This window comes from Penicillium bovifimosum (assembly GCF_028826915.1).
Source record: "Penicillium bovifimosum strain IBT 22155 chromosome Unknown utg000004l_segment0_segment0, whole genome shotgun sequence".
Lineage (NCBI taxonomy): Eukaryota > Fungi > Ascomycota > Eurotiomycetes > Eurotiales > Aspergillaceae > Penicillium > Penicillium bovifimosum.
The window spans coordinates 1794558-1815170 of NW_026622713.1; the positions used below are offsets into that span (position 1 = coordinate 1794558).

Below are 20613 nucleotides of genomic sequence, written 5' to 3' on the forward strand. Positions count from 1 at the left end.
GTCTAGCAAGTACCAAGTACGACGATCCAACACCCGTGACGTCCTAGGACCTCTTTTTCCCCTTAGTTCCTTGCTTGTCCTTACTGCGATATGGTTCAGACTTGAGCAACGTGCTTCTGATCTCTCTCTCTCTCTCTCTCTTGTTTCTTTCAGTCTCCGTTCGCGCGCCGAAGAAAAACGGACAACCTGTACATCATCTTGTCCCAGGTTGTCTTGCCAGTGGTCTTCAATTCCGGTTTGATTTCCATGCTTCAACATTCTGGACGATAAGCGGAGCGGCAAGCAAGTGCTTGCTGCAGGAGTCGAGACGGAAGGTGTGTATCGATTGGTACTTTGAATTTATTTTCCATTGTCCCCTTGGAGTCTTTTTTTTTTGGTGGTGGAATCGGAGCCCCTACTCCGCGCTGCCACGCGATCGTTTGACTTCATTCTTCAGCTCCCTTGTTTCGATCGCAACTTTTACCCCTCCAAAAATGTTAATCTAACCACGCTGGATGGCCACAGATCTAGGTCACCCCGTCTCTTCCGCCAAATCGGCGTCTGATCCACCGTCAAATCCACGAGAGACGCGTCTCGTCCGTGAATCGCGTCTGGCCCCTTCACTTTTTTTGTCCTCTCCGACGTCAGGAGATTCGAGTCCATCGACTACGGGCTCTCTCAGTGAACAAACCTCCCCACGGAGCATCACCCTCGAGCCCCCGCCGCTCCCATTCTTATCTTCATATCGTGGAACGGACGATTCACGAGCCTCGTCACCGGTCAATCGCAGGGCGGAAAGCAGCATCTACTACACTACCGCGTGGGGATCGCCGTATGCAGCACCCAGCACTCGGAGGCTATCAGTGACCCATAGTCAACTTGATCAAGCCGGTTTCGAAGGATTTGGCCCCAGCTCGCCAGTCTCATCGGCCAACAGAACCGAGTTCCGGAGATCGGTTCCCCCAAACGACGACGACGACACGCTTGAACCCGTGGAGCGCGACTCCGCACCTCAGAACGGAGACAAATCGATACGGGACTTCACTCAGGATTGGATCAATCAGTATCTTACCGGTCAGCCTCGAACGGAGCGCAGCAATTGGCTCAGCGACGACTCGGGGAGCGAAGCGCCGTCATTCATCACCGCAAGAAATCACTTTGCCGACGACGCTTCCGACGATTGGCTTGGTCTGGAGGACGACTTTCGCTCCGAAGATCTGCTGAAAACTCCAACGCTCTCTGATTTCGTGGGGAAGAAGGCTGCTGCCCGTGGCAAAGTCAACAAGACCTCCCACAAACGCGCCGATACCCTGCGCCAGGAGGACTTTTGGGGCTTCGCTTACGATAAAGATCCCCCACAAACCAAGATGTCAGACCCAATCACACAATCTGCCGCCGAGGTGACCTCACCGGTCGAGAAGCCGTTGCCTCCTCCGCCCGTCAATGCGACGGACGATGCGGCAAAATTAGAAGACACGTCGAGTCAGGGCCCTCTCTGCGCATCGACCCCTGACATCAGTAAACCAGCCGCTCAACCAGCACGGCGGAAAAAGAAGCTGAATTGGCGTGGGAAAGCCTGCATTATCGAGCTGCCTTACGAGGATACGAGAGGGTCGGACCCGTCATATCGTCTCTTGACACCAGCCGATGTCCAACAACGAATGAAAAAATGGGAGGATGAAGGATACGACGTTCGCGGGTTCACTATTGGCGATTCCGAGGACCCATCCGTAGCGACGACTCTGGGGGGTCTTAGCTGCCCATTGTACCCAGACCCATATGAGCTCCATGAAATCTCGAAGAAGGAACCACTTCTCGTCAATTTCCCGGACAGAGCCAAGTGGGAGGTTTACATCAGAGAGCTCCAGGAAGAAAAGCTTCGAGCCCTCGGAGTATCATTCGGCGACGATGAGCCCGAACAATCCATCTCGCCGGACTACTCAGTCCACCCCAGTGGCACACCTTTCCCGGGTCTCGCATCTCCCCCAATCCCTACCGGATCTGCAGCAAGCAACCCTCTCGGCCATATTCATCCATTCTCGCCTCATTTCAACCAATCCTCAATGCCTACACCTGGCTCACAATTTGGTATGCAGCCACCCTTCATGGGTGTAGAGCAGAACATGATGGGCGGGTTCCCATACCAGTTCCAGCCCACGCCTCCAGCTCAGGGATCTATGACACCTCAGGGCTTCATAAATCCCCGGCAGGCAGCTTCTTCGGCTGGCCCAGGAGCAATGGGCAAATTCTCCTCGATGCTATCGCCGGTGTCTCCACTCCATGAGCAGGGATCCTTCCCCGCTGGATTCAATGACAAGGGTGCTTTCGACGACCGATTCGGTCATGGTATGCACCAGAACGGCCTGCCATATCAGGTCCCTCAGACCCCTGTTAACGGACACCCTGATCACTTCCATGCGTCGAATGTTGAGATTGCCCACCCCACACCTCGTGGTCACGGTCATAATCTGAGCGAGACGCTACAAAGAGGACTGGACCAGATGACACATACCGATTACCATCTGGAACACTCGATCGAACGACAACTAGAGGACGATTACCGCGATGTCGACCATGCGGCTCTCAACCCAAGCATGTTGAAGTCACGCTGGGGAGTGCCAGAAAATGGACATCACGTACAGAATGCCTCTGGTCACCCATCTCATTCCTTCGCTCAACATCAGCTCACCCACCAATTCTATGGCGATCAATATCAACAGCACAGTGGCCAAGATGGATCTGATCTCGATACGAACCCCAGTGTTGCTGGCACCCCGCAGACTCGTCAGGCGCCATGGCACGAGGCCCAGCCCAGCGGCCAGTCCTATCACGGAGGCCACCAGTCGCAGCTCTCAAGTTCGTCCCTCAATGTGGCAGCCAAGGAGTTTGACCCCACCGCATCGTTAAATCCCCAACCAGTGCCGTTCGGCAACGACCCATTCCAGTTCGGCGGCCAAGGATTTGGTATCACCCTTGGTACTTCGTTTGCGCCTGGCAGCAGCATGAATGGCTCGATAGATCACAGCTCAAACCACAAGCCCGGTGGCAGTTCTGCATTCAAGTTTTCCGCCGCATCATTCAACGTCGATGCTCCTGTCTTCAATCCATCTGCTAGCCTTCAATCCAATGCAAGCTCCGAGCAACCTTCGGCTGGTCGCACAAAAATCTTCGGTAATATTGACCTCAACGAGATCACCAAGCCTCCCAAGAAGTCCAAGGCTATTCCCATTGTGCGACCCGATGAGGTTGAACAAGAGAAGGGTAACAAAGAGCAGTCCGAAGATGATGATCCCAACAATCGACCAGGTCCTACCGACCGCCACAAGCGTGCTCGTGTCGGCCACGCCGATGAGGCTAGATATAGCATCTCAACACATCCTTTGGGCGAAGCAGGCAACACTCAAGCTTCCAGCTCGCTTCATGCCGTTGCTGAGGGCAAGGAGAATGCCAATCCCGAGGATAAGGACCCGGCAGAGCGGGCAGGTACCCCGGTCAGCGAAGCTGATACTTGGACTTTGTTCGACGCAAAGCGCGAGGCTGAAAACAGATCCGAGCCTGGATCACCAATCCGTGCGCAGGCCTCCGATGACATCGTCATTGAAGAGCGTGAGCCGAAGGAGCCCGCTGCCGGCGACGATACATCGGTCACTGTCTCGAAACACGTTGAGCATGCTCCTCAAGACTCCAAAGCTTCTGTCAAGAGCACTACACTGTCGGCCACTGCGCCAGCCTTTGAATTCAAACCTGCTGTTTCTGAATTTGTTCCCACAACAGTCCAGCCATCTAACTTTGCTGCGCCGAAGCTGGTCGAAGAACAAGCTGTCGAGAAGAAGCCTATCCAAACGCCCGTTAAACGTCCCGCTGAAAACAAAGCTAAGCAAGGTGGGCTCATGGCTTCGCGCTTCGCCACTGCAAGCCCATCAGAGAAAGCGCCATCCCCACGTCAGGCAAAGCCTGAGGCCAATACCTCGACTAGCAAGCAAGCAGAAATTATCTCTCGTCAGCCCCGCGATTACGCCAGTCCATGGGGCTCCGAAAATGGCAATGACTCACCTGACGATGAGGAACTCAACGCGATTATGGAACAGCTCAATGACGATGACGCGGATGTTGGAATCGAGCGACAGGCGACGCCTTACAACACGATACACGCTACTCCCTTCCAGCACCGACAGGATCACCTCACAGAGTCAATGGGCGGTCCCACAAAGGAACAACGTTTCGGTTCAGCAGAGGCGCGAAGCGAGCCCCCAGCCCGAGCCCGGGTGGACTTCCCAAGACCTACAAGCTCAGCATCCCCAAGCTTGGCTCAGACGTCGACGCTAACAGCAATGCTACCTTCTCTCCCCAGAAGAGCCTTATCTCCCGTCTTCAGTCCCCTGTGCGCCAACTCGTCACTGAAAATGATCATGTCAGTGACTGGGACGATATGATATCCGAGGGCGAGGACGAGAAGTTCATGAACCGGAATCGCTTCTTTGACCGTCGCATCAATGACCTTGTTGGCTCTGCCATCGACGAGCGGTTGGGTCCTATGGAGCGTGCTCTGGCTGTCATCCAGCAGTCGGTGGCATCCATCGCCACAGGCACTGCAAGCAGAAGGGTCTACCGTAGCACATCCGCTGAAATGGAAGACAGCGACGCTGATGATGAGGACGATGGTGACGCCGAGGGAGCTTCAGCTCGCGATCGCTCACCCCACAACATGAGGGAGCGAAAGCTGGAGATGCTCAAGAACGTTGTCATGGAGGCTTTGGTTACCCATGACATACCTCAACGCGTTGCACCACACTCCAGCCATAGCGAGATATCACAGCTCAAGGAGAGCATTGCGGAACTCCAGGCTCTCACCATCAAGAAGCTTGCCCAGGATCCTGTCGGCGATATGCGTGAGATTCTCGAGCAAACTATGGCCAAGCATTTGGCTCAGCAGATTGCCTCGCAGACCCCCCCCAACTCCGTCCCCGCGTCTTACAGAGGCCGAGGAGATCGGTGCAGACAGCCTCATGCTACAGATTGATGGTCTAAAGAGCATGTTACGAGCCGCTGACGAGCGTGCCGACCAGGAGTACAAGGATCGTCGCAACGCGCAGGACTCTATGGCGGAGCTCCAGCGACTCTTGAAGTTTGCCGAAGAAGATGCCGCTCGTCATAGCGCTGCCGCTGAAAGTGCTGAGGCCCGTCTTCTCCAGTTCAAGGAAGAGAAGATTCCTGCGTTCGAGAGGATGCAGTTCCGTACTGAGTCTCTTGAGGAGGAGAGCGAGACCCTCAAGGTCACTATCGCCGAGCTGTCTACAAAGAACATTGCGCTCGAGGGTACCCTTGATGAGTACCGCATTTCCAGCGATAACTTCCGCCGTCAACTTGAAGCCACCAAGAGCGAGAACAAGTCTCTTCACGAGACTATTGATCACTTGAGAACTCGCATTGAGGACAATATGATCTCTCGCCAGAACCTCACCGAGAAGTTCGATCGTCTCCAGGCTGACATGCTCAACGTCACCACTGATATTACCCGCGATCAAGCTTCCTGGCGCAAGAAGGAAGAAGAGCATAATGCCAGGCACAACGAGCTGCGCGCGGCTCACTCTCGCGAGCTCCAGTTGCGCGAGAAGCTCGAGGAAGATGTTCGCGAATTCGAGAAGCGCGATCGCGAAACCACGCGGTTGAAGTTCATTCATGAGCAATCTCAGCAAGAAAACGCTAGACTGGAGGAGCTTATCACCAGTCTCCGGGATGAGAACCGTGAGTTGCAGATCAAGTCTGCCCGCTTCGAACGGGAGTTCACCGAAGCCCGTGAAAGCAGCCGCATCGAGATCCAGCGCACTCGTTCCTCGATGGAGGCAGACCTTGAGGCTGCCAACAGTCAAGTTAACATCGTGCGTGCCGAGCTCGAGGCCCAGATCATCCGCCTGCAGACCCAACTTGACAACAACCGCATGGATGCTGATACCTCCCGTGAGCGCTATGAGCTTCTTCTTGAGGAAGCCCGGGACTCGAAGGTTACCGCCCTGGCTGCTAAAGACCTTGCAATTGATGAAACCCGCAAGATGCATGAGCGAGTACTTAATGATCTGCGTGAACGTCACGCTCGCGCTCTGCACAACTCTTCTGAGGATCGCGCACGTGGCGATAGTCACAACATGGAGCGCTTGGCCCTCTCCGAGGAGAAGGCTAAGCATCTCCAGGAGCGCGTGAGTCACCTAGAGGAGAGACTTGAGATCGCTCAGTCTGCTGCTCGTGCTGCTGCCGAGGCAGCCCACAGTGCCAAGGCAAACCCCAACTCGGCACCTGTCCCAGTCGCGGATGTCTCGCACTCGCGGGCAACGCCGTCGATATCCTACCACAAAGGATCTGCAGAGCCCGAGCGTATCTCCCCTCAGGCCCTTCGTGAATCAATCTTTGTGCTCCAAGATCAGCTCCAGCAGCGCGAGACACGCATCGAGGAGCTCGAGCAAGAAATCTCCACGTTCGACAAGGACGCACCAAATAAGCTCAAGGAGAAGGATACTGAGATCACCTGGCTCCGCGAGCTCCTCGGCGTCCGCATCGACGACCTACAAGACATCATCCAAACCGTCTCCAGACCCAACTTCAACCAGCAAGCCGTCCGCGACGCAGCCATCCGCCTCAAAGCCAACCTCCAAATGCAACAGCAAGAGAAAGAACGCTTAACATCCGGCAACCTCCCTTCCCTCTCTGATCTCGCCGCCTCCCCGCGCTCCCTCCCCCCTTGCCGCAGCCGCAGCCTGGGGTAATTGGCGCAAAGCCCGTGAATCATCCAACGCCTCCTCCGACCAGACACCGTCAAAGCCCAGTAACGCCGGCGCTTTCCTCTCGGGTCTCCTGACTCCCCCGAGCTCTCACCTCCGCGAGAACAGCACTGGAGCACAGACCAGTGCTGCCGCGCGGTTCGCGCAAACTCGTCCTTTGAGAGGCTTAAACTCGACTCCCAGACGCGGCTCAGTTCGCAGCCAGGCGGCTGTTGCAGAACCACCTACCACGCCCCCTCTTATGCGTCGCTCGAGCTATGATCATGATGCTGAGCCGGCGACTTATGAGGATGGCAGCTTCGCAGATGAGAATGAGAGCACCGTTGACGGGATGGTTTCGGCATCACCGAAGGAGAGAGATGATGAGGGCCCGTTCGGACCTCAGATTGATGAGGCGGAGGCTGAAGGAGTTGATGCTCACGTTGATGCTGATGTCTCCTCTTCCGATGAACCATCCACTGAGGAAGAATGATGGCGTTGTATTTGATCAAATCAACATCTCGTCTCAGTTCACATTTGCTTTCCCCTCATCACTAAAAAGAATGATCCGCAAACGAACCCAATCTTTGTCTTTCGTCATGTTTTATCTGTGCTTCAGCGCTGATTTACCAACATTTATCTCCTCTCGTTACAACCATATTCCCCCTTCAACATACATACCTATCTTCCGGTCCTGCCGCTGATCGATTGCGTTTCTCGGATTTGATACCACCCAGTTTTGGATTTGCTTGCATTGCCCTTTGTTTCCAATGGGAGACTTGTACATTGAATATCCTTTACCCTTTCGAATGTTCTATCGTTTACCCCGTCTATACATACTAATAGTCAATACTTGTCACTCTGTCACTCTTTACTTTCTGACTGTTCTATATTACTGTTGTTTACTCTTGTATTGTCATTGTCTCGTGATTTCTTATGGCCATATTATTGGTGACTGTGTTGATTTGAAGGAATCCAAGACTTCCATGCCCGGGTTATCCTCCTTTAATAGATTCCCGACTAAGTATAACTACTCCAGCCCTTTTAAAATAAGAAGAGGTTTGTTCCATCAAAATGGATAGGTGCCAAACCGTGAACTGTAGATGATGCCGGGCCGCACCGTATGCGATATATAACACAGTAGGTGTGTAGGTAGGTTCCAAACAAAGGTAACCCTCATCAATGGATTGAGTCAATCTTGCATCTGGAGATAGGTAGCCGAAGCATGACAATTACTCTGCATGATATGTCATACCACCAATAAAGAATTGTTGAAGCTCATTATCCCTCCCTAACACAGTATACCCTTGCCAAGACCACGACGGAGCGGTGTTTATCGAAGGTGGTCCGAGCGTCTCCAATTGACACCTTGCGCGTTGAGACCATCACCGACATCACCACCCACTCTCATCCGCCCATTCCCTGCAGACTCACCAGAGTCAGCACAAAACCTTCGCCATGCGATTCTCAACAAGCACCATCCTGGTAACCGCGCTGGGGTGGATCACCGCCGCGACTGCACACACCATCCAGCTCAAGGCTCACACACGAGAATGCTTCCACGAGTCCCTGCACCGCGACGATGTCATGACTGTTTCTTTCCAGGTTGGAGATAGGGAGTTTGGAGGAAGTGGAAATTTGGAGATTGATTTCTGGGTATGATATCCTGGGGTTCGGCATGTTTGGATCTGGGTTTCTCTTTCTACGCTGCTGCTTCAGGGCGGGACATCGGTTCTAGAACCTATGCTTCGTAACTGGTCCAGCTGGTAGATTGGGATCGATGGTTCGATTGAAAAAAAGGAAAAAAGAGCAAAGAATGCTAACGCTCCATCACCGCAGGTCGAGGATCCCCTGAGAAACCGCCAGTACTTCAAGCAGGCCGTTGCTTCCGATGATTACTCCTTCACCGCACAGGCTGACGGAAAATACAACTACTGCTTCAGCAACGAAGGCTGGACTTCCAACTCCAAGGAGGTCTCCTTCAATGTCCACGGAATTGTTTATGTCCCCGAGCATGAGATGGCGCAGGATCCCCTTGAGGTGGAAGGTAAGTGTGCCAAACCACAGATAGCACCAACGCAAGAGAAGTCGAGACTGATTATTTGGTTCATTAGTCCGCAAACTCTCCGAGGCTTTGACGCAGGTGAAGGACGAGCAGTCGTACATCGTTGTCCGCGAGCGGGTACACCGCAACACCGCAGAGAGCACCAACGGCCGTGTCAAGTGGTGGAGCATGTTCCAGTTGATGGTGGTCATTGGCGAGGGTGTGTTCCAGGTGTGGTGGCTCAAGAGATTCTTCGAGGTACGTTGATTTCTTTTTCGTTGAGCGTTGCGCAGACAAGGTACTAAATTCCTCTTTGCTATTGTAGGTCAAGCGCGTGGTCTGAGCTGGATCTATCGTTATTTATTTGATCACTAAAACCCTTCCTTCCACGTTTTGTTATGCATATGTCGACGAGCGATGATTGTGGATCTCGAATTCCTGGGCCAGTTCGTCTTCAGCGAGTTACCAGGATGAATTTTATCACGTTCTCACGCCATGGTATCATGCACTAGCCTATCTAATATGAATCTGTACCACCAAAGCGAGCCAGATGACCAGTATTGTGGTCCTTGGAATGATGCCTGTACATCGTACGAGGTCGTAGACGGTTCTTAGATGCAGGAGCGAGCAAAAGCACCGCAGCACAAAATGCGGAGTCCCAACTACGTCAATTCCAGCAATTGGTTATTGCCTTTCTTCAGCACATGCAAATGAGGCCTCGCTATACAAAAGCAAGTTGTCCAGTGGTTTCAAGCGGCTTCGCATCCTTTTTATCGTGACGGGACGGGTATACTTTGACCCCGCAACTTAGGACCTTCGACAGCGTCAACTCAACACATTCACATTCAGTAGCTCTATCTGTCAATGTAAGGAGACCGAGCGAAACCGATTATTGACCGAAGACAGGATCAGTCCCCCAACTCTCTACGACTAAGAACCTTACATGGCATCCTAGGTTGACCATGGACGACCTCGAGCTCCTGGGAAACCACAGCATCCCCTTGAACAGCCCTGAGCCCAACGATCCGCTCTTTCATGTCTGCTGGCGTCGGCAGTCGTGCTCATACTGTCTGACTGGAGATGTACCCTGCAGCTGGTGCGCTATAGTAGGTCAAAAAAAGGTTTCCCGTATGGATCTGCCGAGTACCCAAAAACATCACATGTCAGATATTGGCCAACCCGCGATATTTGAACCCTCATCTTCTTTCTACTGTGTATCAATATGATTACTTCCAACCCTCCCTCTTTCCGCTTTTCGCATTCTATTTACGCGAACTTTGTTTCACAATCGTGCGCCCTTGCATCCCCACCGGAATGAGGGGGAGGCCCCATCACCTATTGCTCTTTTGCTCAGCTTGACGTGTTGGAAACATACCAGATCAGCAAGATCAGCCACATAACCCTCTGCTCCGTGCTGGCGGAAGCTGACTATTGATCTCTGATCTCTTTAGTCTTCGACGTGTGTTCCTAACCCCTCACGGGTCCCGATACTTGCGCCCATTGGCTCGTCGGGTATTTGCCCCCTTGGCTCGAAAGAGGAATGGGAGTTGAGGGCGATTTCTTTTGGGTGCCACGCTAGCACATTGACTGTTATATCGGTCTCGGTTGCTGTTCTAGCGACGCTGGCTTTGGGGGGGATGGTGGTTGGGTTGGTGTGGCTTGTACGTCGGATACAACGGCGCTGGAAGGAAGATGACTACGAACAAATCGAAGTGGAAGAGCAAGAGGAGCCCCGAGGGCATTTCTGGGGTTTTCGACTTGCGTCCTTTGTTAGTCTCTTTCCCTTCCAATTGGAGGGGACAGAGGCAGAGACAAGGCCGCTGTTACAGTAGGCTACACGGGCATGTGTGATGAAATTTGCTATGTACATGTATTTATGTATGAGCGGAGCCAATTTAACCCAATTGGAAGTAGTATTGCGACGATGCAGGTGATATTTGGTTGCTACCTACCGAGGTGGCAATTTCATATACAATGCGCTGCAACAATCACGCTACAGAGTTGATCATCTCACGCACAGTTACAACAAGCTCTTCAACAGTCTGCTTGCCTCGCGGAAGTACGTGACCTCCACCATGGTCGAACAAATCAGCGTTGTCGACATCGCACATATTGTATAATGCCATCGAGCCATCCAGGAACGGATCTGACGCACCGACGACATGACAGGTGGGGATCGTGATCGGTTCTTCATCGAAGTCATCAGCGAGGGTAATCTTCCCAGTCACCGGGTGCATTGGTGGCCATCCACAGAAGAAGATTGCGCATTTAAGTCGAGGTTTCCGGCCCAGTTCCCTTTCCCTCCGTTGCTCCTCGAGAATTAGCGATGCAGCAATCTGGCCACCTTCAGAGTAGCCAAGAACACCATCAATGTCGCCTTCACTGTCGAGAATGTCGACCAGACGGTCCACTACCTCGACAATACAGGAGAACGTGGGATCGCCGGCCATGTCTCTAGCCACTTTCATGGCCTCTTCTGGGGTATCGCGTTTTGGAAAATCGCTCATATTCAGATGGACCGGCGCGGGCCCATCAACCTTCATAAAGGTATAGTTGGGCGGGGGACCGAAAAACCCAGCATGTTCAGGAGGAACATGTACTTCTGTCGTGCCTTGAACATAGTGAAAATCGGCCTTTCCATTGGCCCGGAGCGCATCGTAGAACGGCCCTGGACCCACGTCTCCCGTTAGACCATCTTTCTTTTTTGACGTCGTATCTCCTGCACCACCTTACCTAGCTGTGTTTTGAGTGCCTAATTGCATATGGTCAGTGTCAAGAGATCTAGGAATCTGAGCCCACGTGCAGAGAAGATGCTTGACATACAATGGCGCTGCAATAGCCTCCTGGGAGACACAGGAACCTCATCGTGATAACCGTGGATTATCTTCGCCGAAGGAAACCGTGAGATATAATCCCACTCGGAGTGTTTCTATAAAGAAAGTTCTTGCGCGAGGAGGCAGAAAGAAGGAATGATGCCACCGGGAATCTGCCAGGGCCCTCGGGGGTTTTTTTTTGCCCCTGTGCTGGGAATGTGCCACTCCACCCTCGCCTTAGCAAGGGCATCGGGGCCAAACAATACTCAAATCATCCCAGAGACATGGCAAGGGCACGACCAGATCCACTCAACTCTGATCTGCGGTCCTAGGCCGGACTAACGAATAAGAGTGGTGGGGATACACTCCTACATGTGTGATCTCGGTGACGTGCCTACCTAAAGTATTCGCTGTCTGCGTCATCAAGGACAATGGGCATGGAGCTTTCTGGACCTATCATTGACCAATTCAAGCTTCAAGCCCCTGTTTCAATCGGGGAAACTACTGTGTACTGGACACAGATCGGCACGCGCACGCTTGCATAGTCATGCAAGGGCGGATTGAGACTCCATAACACTCCATATCGACGCCCTTTGTTTTGTTCCTTCTGGGAAGTACTTGGATGAACAGATTGCCCAATTCGTGACCTTCGTGATTGTACTATTCTATACTCCGTACATTCTTTTTCTTGCAAATCGACATTCGTTTCTTTGGACACTTGCTGGACGTTGATGGTGATAACAGTGCCAGGTATATAATTCGATACTTTCAAACCAGAACACACGCTCCTTATTAAAGATGCGCCTTCAACCACCCTCCGGAACTGGTACGCCAGTCACCGAACCAGTGAATACCCCAGTGCAAGAGGTGATCGGTGAAATCTCCGACGATGTCACCAGCGATGTGCCCAAGCGAATGGCCATTATCGGCATGTCCTGCCGCCTACCAGGAGATGTTTCTACGGCCGACGAATTCTGGAATCTCTGCTCTCGAGGCCGAAGTGCTTGGTCGCCAATTCCCAAGAACCGATTCAACCCCGAGTCCTTCTATCACCCCGACCCCGATCGACCAGGCTCGTTCAACCCAGTCGGAGCCCATTTCCTAACAGAAGACATTGGCCTGTTTGACGCGCCTTTCTTCAATATCACCCTCCAGGAGGCCCGGTCAATGGACCCGCAACAGCGCATTTTGCTCGAATGTGTGTATGAAGCCCTTGAAAACGCGGGCATTCCGAACCATGAGATCACCGGGAAGAAGGTTGGCGTCTTTGCAGGTGGCTCATTCCCCGACTATGAAATCAACAACACAAGAGATATCGAAGCTGTTCCTATGTACGCTGCAACGGGAACGGCTATGGCATTGCAGGCGAATCGAGTTTCGTATTATTTTGACCTGAATGGGCCCAGTGTTACCGTCGACACGGCTTGTTCTTCTAGTCTGTCTGCTTTGCATTTGGCTTCTCAGAGTATCCGAAATGGCGAATGTTCATTGGCAATTGTAGGAGGTTGTCACTTGAATATAGTTCCCGAGGCTTTTATCTCCATGACCCGTTCTAGGTGAGTACCAGTAACATTTCTCATATCCGGAAGCTAATTGATTTTATTTTAAGACTGCTTGCCGACACTGGTCGGTCATATGCTTTCGACCACCGAGCCACTGGGTTTGGCCGAGGCGAAGGCGCAGGATGTATCATATTGAAGTCTCTCGAAGATGCAGAGGCTGCTGGTGACGCTATCAGATCTGTAATTGTCAACAGCGGTATCAACCAAGATGGACGCACCAGGGGTATCGCGATGCCGAACGGCAAGGCACAGGAGGCATTGATCCGCCAAGTCTATAAAGAAGCACGCATCGATCCGGCCTTGGTAGGATTTGTCGAAGCCCACGGGACAGGTACCAAAGTTGGAGATCCCCTCGAAGCTACAGCATTGAACGCCGTCTTTGGAAAAGGACGCACACCGCGCCAACCTTTGCTTGTGGGATCCGTGAAATCGAACATTGGTCATACGGAAGGAACAAGTGGTATTGTGTCTGTGATCAAGACCGCTCTCGCCCTTGAGCGTGGCTTCGTACCCCCGAACTGCAATTACGAGAAGACAAATGAAGAGATTCCCCTGGATAAGTGGAACATGAAGGTGAGTCCAAGCACCGACCTCTAGTATCAAAATTTGAAGCTAACCCCATAAAGGTTCCCAAGAAGCTGATGCCATGGCCACGTGGCAAGCCCTACGCAAGTGTGAACAACTTTGGATTTGGCGGGACCAATGCCCATGTTATTCTCGAGCGTGGCCCTCGACACGAAGGCGACCTTTCACAGAACAACGATCCGCTAACGCGCAAACTGTATGTTGTCTCTGCATACGACAAACAGGCTGCGCTTCAGCTTGGCAAGTCGATCGGATCGTATCTCGATCTTCATCCACCCGTTTTCGACGACAGCCTTCTGGGAAATCTGGCATATACCCTTGGCGAGCGACGATCGTTCCTCCCATGGAGACTGGCGGCCTCTGCGAGTGTTGGACAAGCGCTGACTGCCGCCCTTTCGAACAACGCTGAGCCCATCCGTTCATCTAAAGAACCCACCGTCGGCTTTGTCTTCACCGGACAAGGTGCGCAATGGCACGGTATGGGCAAGGAACTTCTGAGCTCCTATCCGATTTTCCAGCAGACCATGGAAGATGTGGACGTTTGCTTGAAGAAGCTCGGTGCTACCTTCTCTATCATAGGTATGCCCTTTGGAATCTGAGGTTACCTAACAGATAATCATGAATGCTAACCTACTTCAAGATGAACTACTCTTGAGCGATCCCAGTGCAAGCTCAATCTCGGCTGCATACATGAGCCAGCCTGCTTGCACTGCAGTTCAGCTGGCATTGGTTGACTTACTGGCATCATGGGGAATTCGCCCGAAGGCAGTTGTCGGCCACTCCAGCGGAGAGATTGCAGCAGCCTATGCGGCAGGCATTCTCAGCCTCGAAGAGTGTGTTCGCGTGGCATACTCTCGTGGAGTCGTAGCCAACCTTGTCGCAAACAACGAGCTCATCAAGGGCGGCATGTTAGCTGTGGGGGCTAGTGCCTCCGATATCCAGCAGATCTTGGATGCCATGCGAGGCAATCGTGCTGTCATTGCCTGTGTGAACAGTCCCTCCAGTGTGACTTTGTCTGGAGATGCGGAAGTTATCACGGATCTCCAGACTGCCTTGGACAAAGAAGGGATATTCACTCGCCGACTGCAGGTTGAAGTTGCCTACCACTCTAATGACATGAAGATCGTGTCCCAGGAGTACCGATCTTTGCTTGGCAAGATTGCTGCCCGGGACTCGGATATTCCGTTCCATTCCACCGTTCATGGAAAGTTGGTCCCTGGAAGCAGCCTGGGTGCCGGATACTGGGTCGATAACTTGGTCTCCCGCGTTGAGTTTGTTGAGGGATTGAAGAGCCTTGTGACCGACACACGGGCAAATTCACCAATCAACACCTTGGTTGAGATTGGCCCTCACCCTGCTCTTCAAGGTCCAGTGAAGGACATTGTCCAGCAGAATGCCCCGACACTCAATGTGCAATACCTCCACACATTGAAGCGCAAGGTCGATAGCATCGAGGCAGTGCAGAACCTCGCTGGCTCACTGTTCACGCAGGGCTTGAACCTCAACTTCCAGGCGATCAACTTCCCGAACGTGGCCGCAACATCAAGAAAGCCAGCTCTTTTGACGAATCTGCCTAAGTACCCCTGGAACCACTCAGAGAGATACTGGTTCAGCTCACGGCTTGGTGACAACCATTTCCATCGCCAATTCCCCCGAAGTGATATCCTTGGATCGCTCTGCATTGAAAATGTCGACTTCGAGCCCCGATGGAGGAACATCATCCGCGCCGATGATCATCCCTGGATCCGAGAGCACAGAGTACATGATAGCAACGTATATCCCATGACCGGATTCTTGGCCATGGCCATGGAAGCCATCTCGCAGCATGCGAAACTGCACCATATCTCTCCAGGCAGAATTGAACTCCGCGATATCTTTATTAACCGCGTCCTCACAATTCCGGACAACGTTTCAGTCGAGACAATGCTCAGCCTTAAGCCGTCTCGCTCTGAAGCACCAAGCAAATCAGTACTCGGCTGGCACGAGTTCAAAGTTTTCTCATGGGCCGAGGGGCGCGGATGGGACCAGCACTGCAATGGCTTCATCATGGTACAGGAAGCTAAGGATGTCAACCCAGTAGATGGTTCTCGACAGGCTCTTGAGAAGACTGCGCGGTTCACGCAACAAGCATTGGACATGCGGAGCTCATGCAACGCGCCGGTGGACAGCAAGATCCTATACGAAACCATCAGTGGCGGTGGTGTGCATTACGGCCCACTATTCCAGGGACTGACTGACGTCTCTGTTGGTGATTCTCAAGCAATGGCAACCATTCATGTCCCAGACACAACGGCAGTCATGCCTCATCAGCATGAGTCTCCCTGCATTGTGCACCCTGTGACGCTTGACCTATGCAGTCAAATCATGTGGGTACTACGTGGGTACGGTCAGCCTGGCCCGCAAATCACCCATGTGCCTTCGCATGTCAAGCAGGTGTCGGTTAGCCTGAGCCAGGATATCCGCGCTGGCACCGTTCTCCAGCTGTATGGCAGCCAGTCAGGCACTGAATCCGCGAGCAACCCCCACAATAACCGCATCTTCGCCACTGATCCCAGCAACCCGGCAAATAAGCTCATTGAAATCAACAATATCACTCTCGTGCCCATCTCAAACGATATCGCGGGCTCTAAGGAGAACTCCCCCGATCAGATTTGCTACAAACTACAATATGAGCCCTGTTTCGATTTCCTCTCGGCCGAGGACTATCGACATCTTCCTCGGCCAGAGACTGATGTTACCCAGGGAATCAAGCGCATGAATCAACTGGAATCTGTGGCGGAGCATTATCTCACACAAATGCTCAAATCGGTGTCAGAAGATGAGGTCTCTACCTTTGAGCCGCAGCACCGGCAGTTCTACCGATGGGCACAGAAGATGTGTGAACACGCTGGCACAAAGGATCCCTTGCCGCTTGATCTCCTCGAGCAGAACAGGACTGTGAATAGAGCAGGTGAGCTGACTTTCCGAGTGGGCGAACTACTGCCCCAGATCCTCAGAGGCAAGGTCGATGCCTTGACTGTTCTGCTGGAGGATGATGGCATTGGCGGATACTACAGTGACCTCGACGCTCTCCGCGAGGCCTATGCCAACGCCTCTGTCTGCATTGACAAGATGGCGCATCAGAACCCCGAGCTCAATGTTATTGAAATTGGTGCTGGCACAGGTGGTGCAACAATGCCCATTCTACAAAGTCTGGGCGGAGGCGAGCCGGGATCTACGCCCCGATTTGGCCACTATACCTACACCGATATTTCCCCTGGCTTCTTCGAGAAGGCCAAGACTAAGTTCGAGAAATGGGGCCATCTCATGACTTACCAGACTCTGGATGTTTCGGCTGACCCCACAGCTCAGGGCTTCACAACGGGCACGTATGATGTTGTCGTTGCTTGTAATGTCCTGCACGCTACCTCCGACATCAGCCAAACGATGGCAAACATCCGAGCTCTGTTGAAGCCTGGTGGCAAGATCATGCTCATTGAGGAAACCGTCCCAAAGGCTCGCCATTTCCCATTCGCACTGCTCTCTGGATGGTGGTTGGCCAGTGACAAATTCCGCAAGGATGGCCCTCTCCTCACTGTCGAAGGATGGAGCAACGTGATGAAGGAGAACGACTTTACTGGTGTTGATATGTGTGTCGAGGAGTACCCTGGAGCCTCCTTCCAGTCGGGTTGCCTGATGACATCCACGGCTAACAGTCCCATTACCGGGCCGGTCAACCCTGGTGATGTGGTGATTGTTGGAATCGACTCAATTGGCAGTCTATCATCTCTGAGCCTGGAAGCCGGTATCAAGGGGATGACTGGTGTCAACCCTATAACTGCCATGGACTCTGACGAGGTTGACGTCACAGGAAAATGGTGCATCTTCCTTGGAGGCATGGATCGTTCGATTCTATCGCACCTCACCGAATACAAATTCAAGGCTCTGCAACGTCTTCTGAGTCGGGCTCGAGGTCTGCTGTGGGTTGTCCGCCATAGCAAAACTGACCTGGAGTCCCTTGGCGCGAACATGGCAATTGGTCTCGCTCGCACTGTCCGATCAGAGACTGGACTGCAGTTCGCCACGCTAGATTTGGGCGAGAAGGAAGATATGCCCGACGCCGAAGCCGTGAACCACATGCTCAAGGTCTTCAAGGGAGTCTTCTGCCAAAAGTCACAGCTGATGCAGAATGACTGGGAGTTCGTTGTCCGCAACGGGAATGTCTGCGTCCCTCGTCTGGTGGATAATAACACCTTGAATCTGAGTGTTCAGCAAGAGACCCCAGAAGCACCTGCGCAGCTGCAGCCATTTAAACAAGACCGAGCTTTGCGCCTCGCTGCCGGCGCCGGGCGCGGCCTCGACGAGCTTTACTTCACAGACGATGTCTCACGCAACGGACCCTTGCCTGCCGACCACATTGAGATCCGACTTTGCAGTACCGGGCTAAACTTCAGAGATGTGTTAATGGCCATGGGCCAACTTCAAGGTGACAGACTCGGGCAGGAATGCAGTGGAGTTGTTACCAAAGTTGGCTCTGCGGTCTCCGACTTCAAGGTTGGAGATCGCGTCTGCGCAATGTCACCCGGGTGTTTATCGACGTACACTCGATGCCCTGCTTCCGGGTCGTGGGTGATCCCTGACAACATGCCATTTGAGATTGCGGCCTCGATCCCCGCCGTATTCTGTACCGCCTACTACTCTCTTATCGATCTCGGACGCCTGGCATCAAATGAGAGCGTATTGATCCACGCTGCTGCAGGAGGCGTCGGCCAAGCGGCAATCATCATTGCTCAGAGCGTCGGTGCCAAGATCTTCGCGACTGTCGGTAGTCTCGAGAAGAAGAATTTCCTCATGGAAACCTACCAGCTGAAGGAGGAGCAGATATTCTTCAGTCGTGACATCTCCTTCGCTCAGGGTATCCAGGATGCTACTGGTGGGCAGGGTGTGGATGTTGCTCTCAATTCGCTGAGCGGTGATGCTTTGCAAGCTACGTTCGAGTGCGTTGCTCCGTTCGGTCGGTTCATTGAGCTCGGCAAGCGAGATATCACGACAAATTCTCGCTTGGAGATGGCCCACTTCAACAAAAACCTGTCATTTTCTTCTGTTGATTTGGGTATGGTCAGGGAGAAGCGTCCTCAGTTAACCAAGCGTCTGCTGCGTGATGTGTTCAAGCTGTTTGTCGACACCAATGCGCAGGAGAGGTGGCCGGTTACTACCATCCCCATCTCAGAGGTTGAGACTGGGTTCCGGGCTTTGCAGGGTGGACAGGTAGTTGGCAAAATGGTTGTCCAGTTTACCGATGATTCCATGGTCAAGGTATGTTTGCTCACAGACCCGACGGTTCCCTTTGATGTGCATAGTTGCTAACTCATCATTCAGGTCCATCCCGCTCGCAGAGACGAGAATCTTCTCCGCGCCGATGCGTCATACATCATTGTCGGTGGAACTGGTGGCATTGGTCTCGACATTGCTACCTGGCTCCCAGAAAAAGGAGCTAAGAACATCATCCTGGTATCGCGCAGTGGTCCCAAGACCGAGAAAGCGAAGGAGACTATTCAGGACATCATTCGCCAGGGTGTCAACGTGGAAATCTGTTGCTGCGATGTGGCGGATAAAAAGAGCGTGGAGCACAACCTTGTGCCTCTTCTCGCTCGTATGCCCCCCGCTCGTGGTGTCGTATTTGGCGCTATGGTTCTCCGGGTAAGTAGCTTCAAAGCCAGCATCATCCGGTATCTCCACTAACTTGTCCGCAGGATACACTGTTCGAAAAGCTCAGCTTCGCAGACTACCAGACCGTGATGATGCCCCGAGTGCACGGAATCTGGAATCTCCAACGGGCATTAACAACCACCAACGGCAGCGTAGACTTCTTCATCAATCTCTCCTCCGCAGCCAGCTTCGTCGGCAACATGGGCCAATCCCCCTACGCCGCCAGCGGCACCTTCATGTCCGCGCTAGCCCAGTACCCGGAAACCGCCAAGGTGCGCTTTTCAACCATCGACCTCCCCGTGGTCCGCGGAGTCGGCTATCTCTCCGACGACCAAAAGCGCGAAGCAATCACCAAACAACTGGGCACCGAATCCGTCGACGCGCGCGACATCCGCGGCCTCGTAACATCCGCTATCCGCAACGAGTTCGACGTCTCCTGCGACGGCCACTGCGTTGCCGGCTTCGAAGCTGTCAAAACAACACCAATCAACGAGCAACCCTTCTGGGTCAATGATTCCAAACTCTCGCACCTTCTGCGTCTATCCACCCTCGCTGGCGCGGGTGCATTGGCCGAGTCTGCGCAGACCTGCGCCGAGATCTCCCCGGCTGTCGGCATCCGACAGGCGAAGACCCGTGAGGCTGCGTCTGGTGTTGTTGGTAGCGCTGTGTTGAGTAAGATCTCTAGTATTCTGATGCGACCGCTCGAAGAGCTTGATCCTGCTTTGCCGATTTCTGTTTATGGGTTGGATTCGCTCGTTGCTATTGAGATTCGGAATTGGATTACCCGGGAACTGGAGGCTAATTTGCAGATTTTGGAGATTTTGACGAGTGATTCCGTACCGGCGCTTGCTGAGACGATTTTGAAGAAATCGGGCATTCTCACGCCGGAGTTGAAGGCTGATTGGGGGCTTGCCGCTTGATGTGGTTGACCATCGGGCTGGTCAAGAATGATTGATTGGTTGTATTGCCCCATTTACGTTCGTTTTGGATTTAGGTATATGCGGTATTGATTTCTTGCCTATCGGCAATGTCTTGTACTCTACAAACGCTTTTCTCTTATGTTTATCTTATTGTTACGAAGATCAGATTTTCATTCCGCCACTCATCTCCCCACTACACTAGACAATCGGACGTTCAGTGACTAGACTTTCAACTAATTCAGGGGCAGAGACATGCTAGACCAATAGGGC

The 20613-nt window shown here is 52.9% G+C and overlaps 5 protein-coding genes across 5 annotated transcripts; 4 read left to right on the forward strand and 1 right to left on the reverse strand.

The window, feature by feature from the left end:
• Positions 1-494: 494 nt before the first annotated feature.
• Positions 495-7224, forward strand: N7515_004977 (putative myosin class II heavy chain (MHC); the record flags this gene model as incomplete). The annotated part of the gene is made up of 4 exons (XM_056665721.1): positions 495-4168; positions 4213-4868; positions 4957-6733; positions 6798-7224. The coding sequence occupies 4 exons, from the start codon at positions 495-497 to the stop codon at positions 7222-7224; spliced, it is 6534 nt and encodes a 2177-aa protein (XP_056522671.1).
• A 965-nt stretch (positions 7225-8189) lies between these two features.
• N7515_004978 (p24 family protein) lies at positions 8190-9118 on the forward strand (the record flags this gene model as incomplete). The annotated part of the gene is made up of 4 exons (XM_056665722.1): positions 8190-8387; positions 8571-8778; positions 8846-9033; positions 9101-9118. 4 exons carry the CDS (start codon positions 8190-8192, stop codon positions 9116-9118), a joined length of 612 nt encoding a protein of 203 aa, XP_056522672.1.
• A 619-nt stretch (positions 9119-9737) lies between these two features.
• On the forward strand, positions 9738-10607 carry N7515_004979 (uncharacterized protein; the record flags this gene model as incomplete). Its single annotated transcript, XM_056665723.1, has 2 exons — positions 9738-9881; positions 10227-10607. 2 exons carry the CDS (start codon positions 9738-9740, stop codon positions 10605-10607), a joined length of 525 nt encoding a protein of 174 aa, XP_056522673.1.
• Positions 10608-10763: 156 nt separating this feature from the next.
• N7515_004980 (uncharacterized protein) lies at positions 10764-11640 on the reverse strand (the record flags this gene model as incomplete). Its single annotated transcript, XM_056665724.1, has 3 exons — positions 10764-11443; positions 11509-11527; positions 11599-11640. The coding sequence occupies 3 exons, from the start codon at positions 11638-11640 to the stop codon at positions 10764-10766; spliced, it is 741 nt and encodes a 246-aa protein (XP_056522674.1).
• Positions 11641-12386: 746 nt separating this feature from the next.
• Positions 12387-20343, forward strand: N7515_004981 (type I polyketide synthase; the record flags this gene model as incomplete). The annotated part of the gene is made up of 6 exons (XM_056665725.1): positions 12387-13144; positions 13198-13723; positions 13777-14314; positions 14376-19030; positions 19094-19414; positions 19468-20343. 6 exons carry the CDS (start codon positions 12387-12389, stop codon positions 20341-20343), a joined length of 7674 nt encoding a protein of 2557 aa, XP_056522675.1.
• Between the last annotated feature and the right edge of the window lie 270 nt (positions 20344-20613).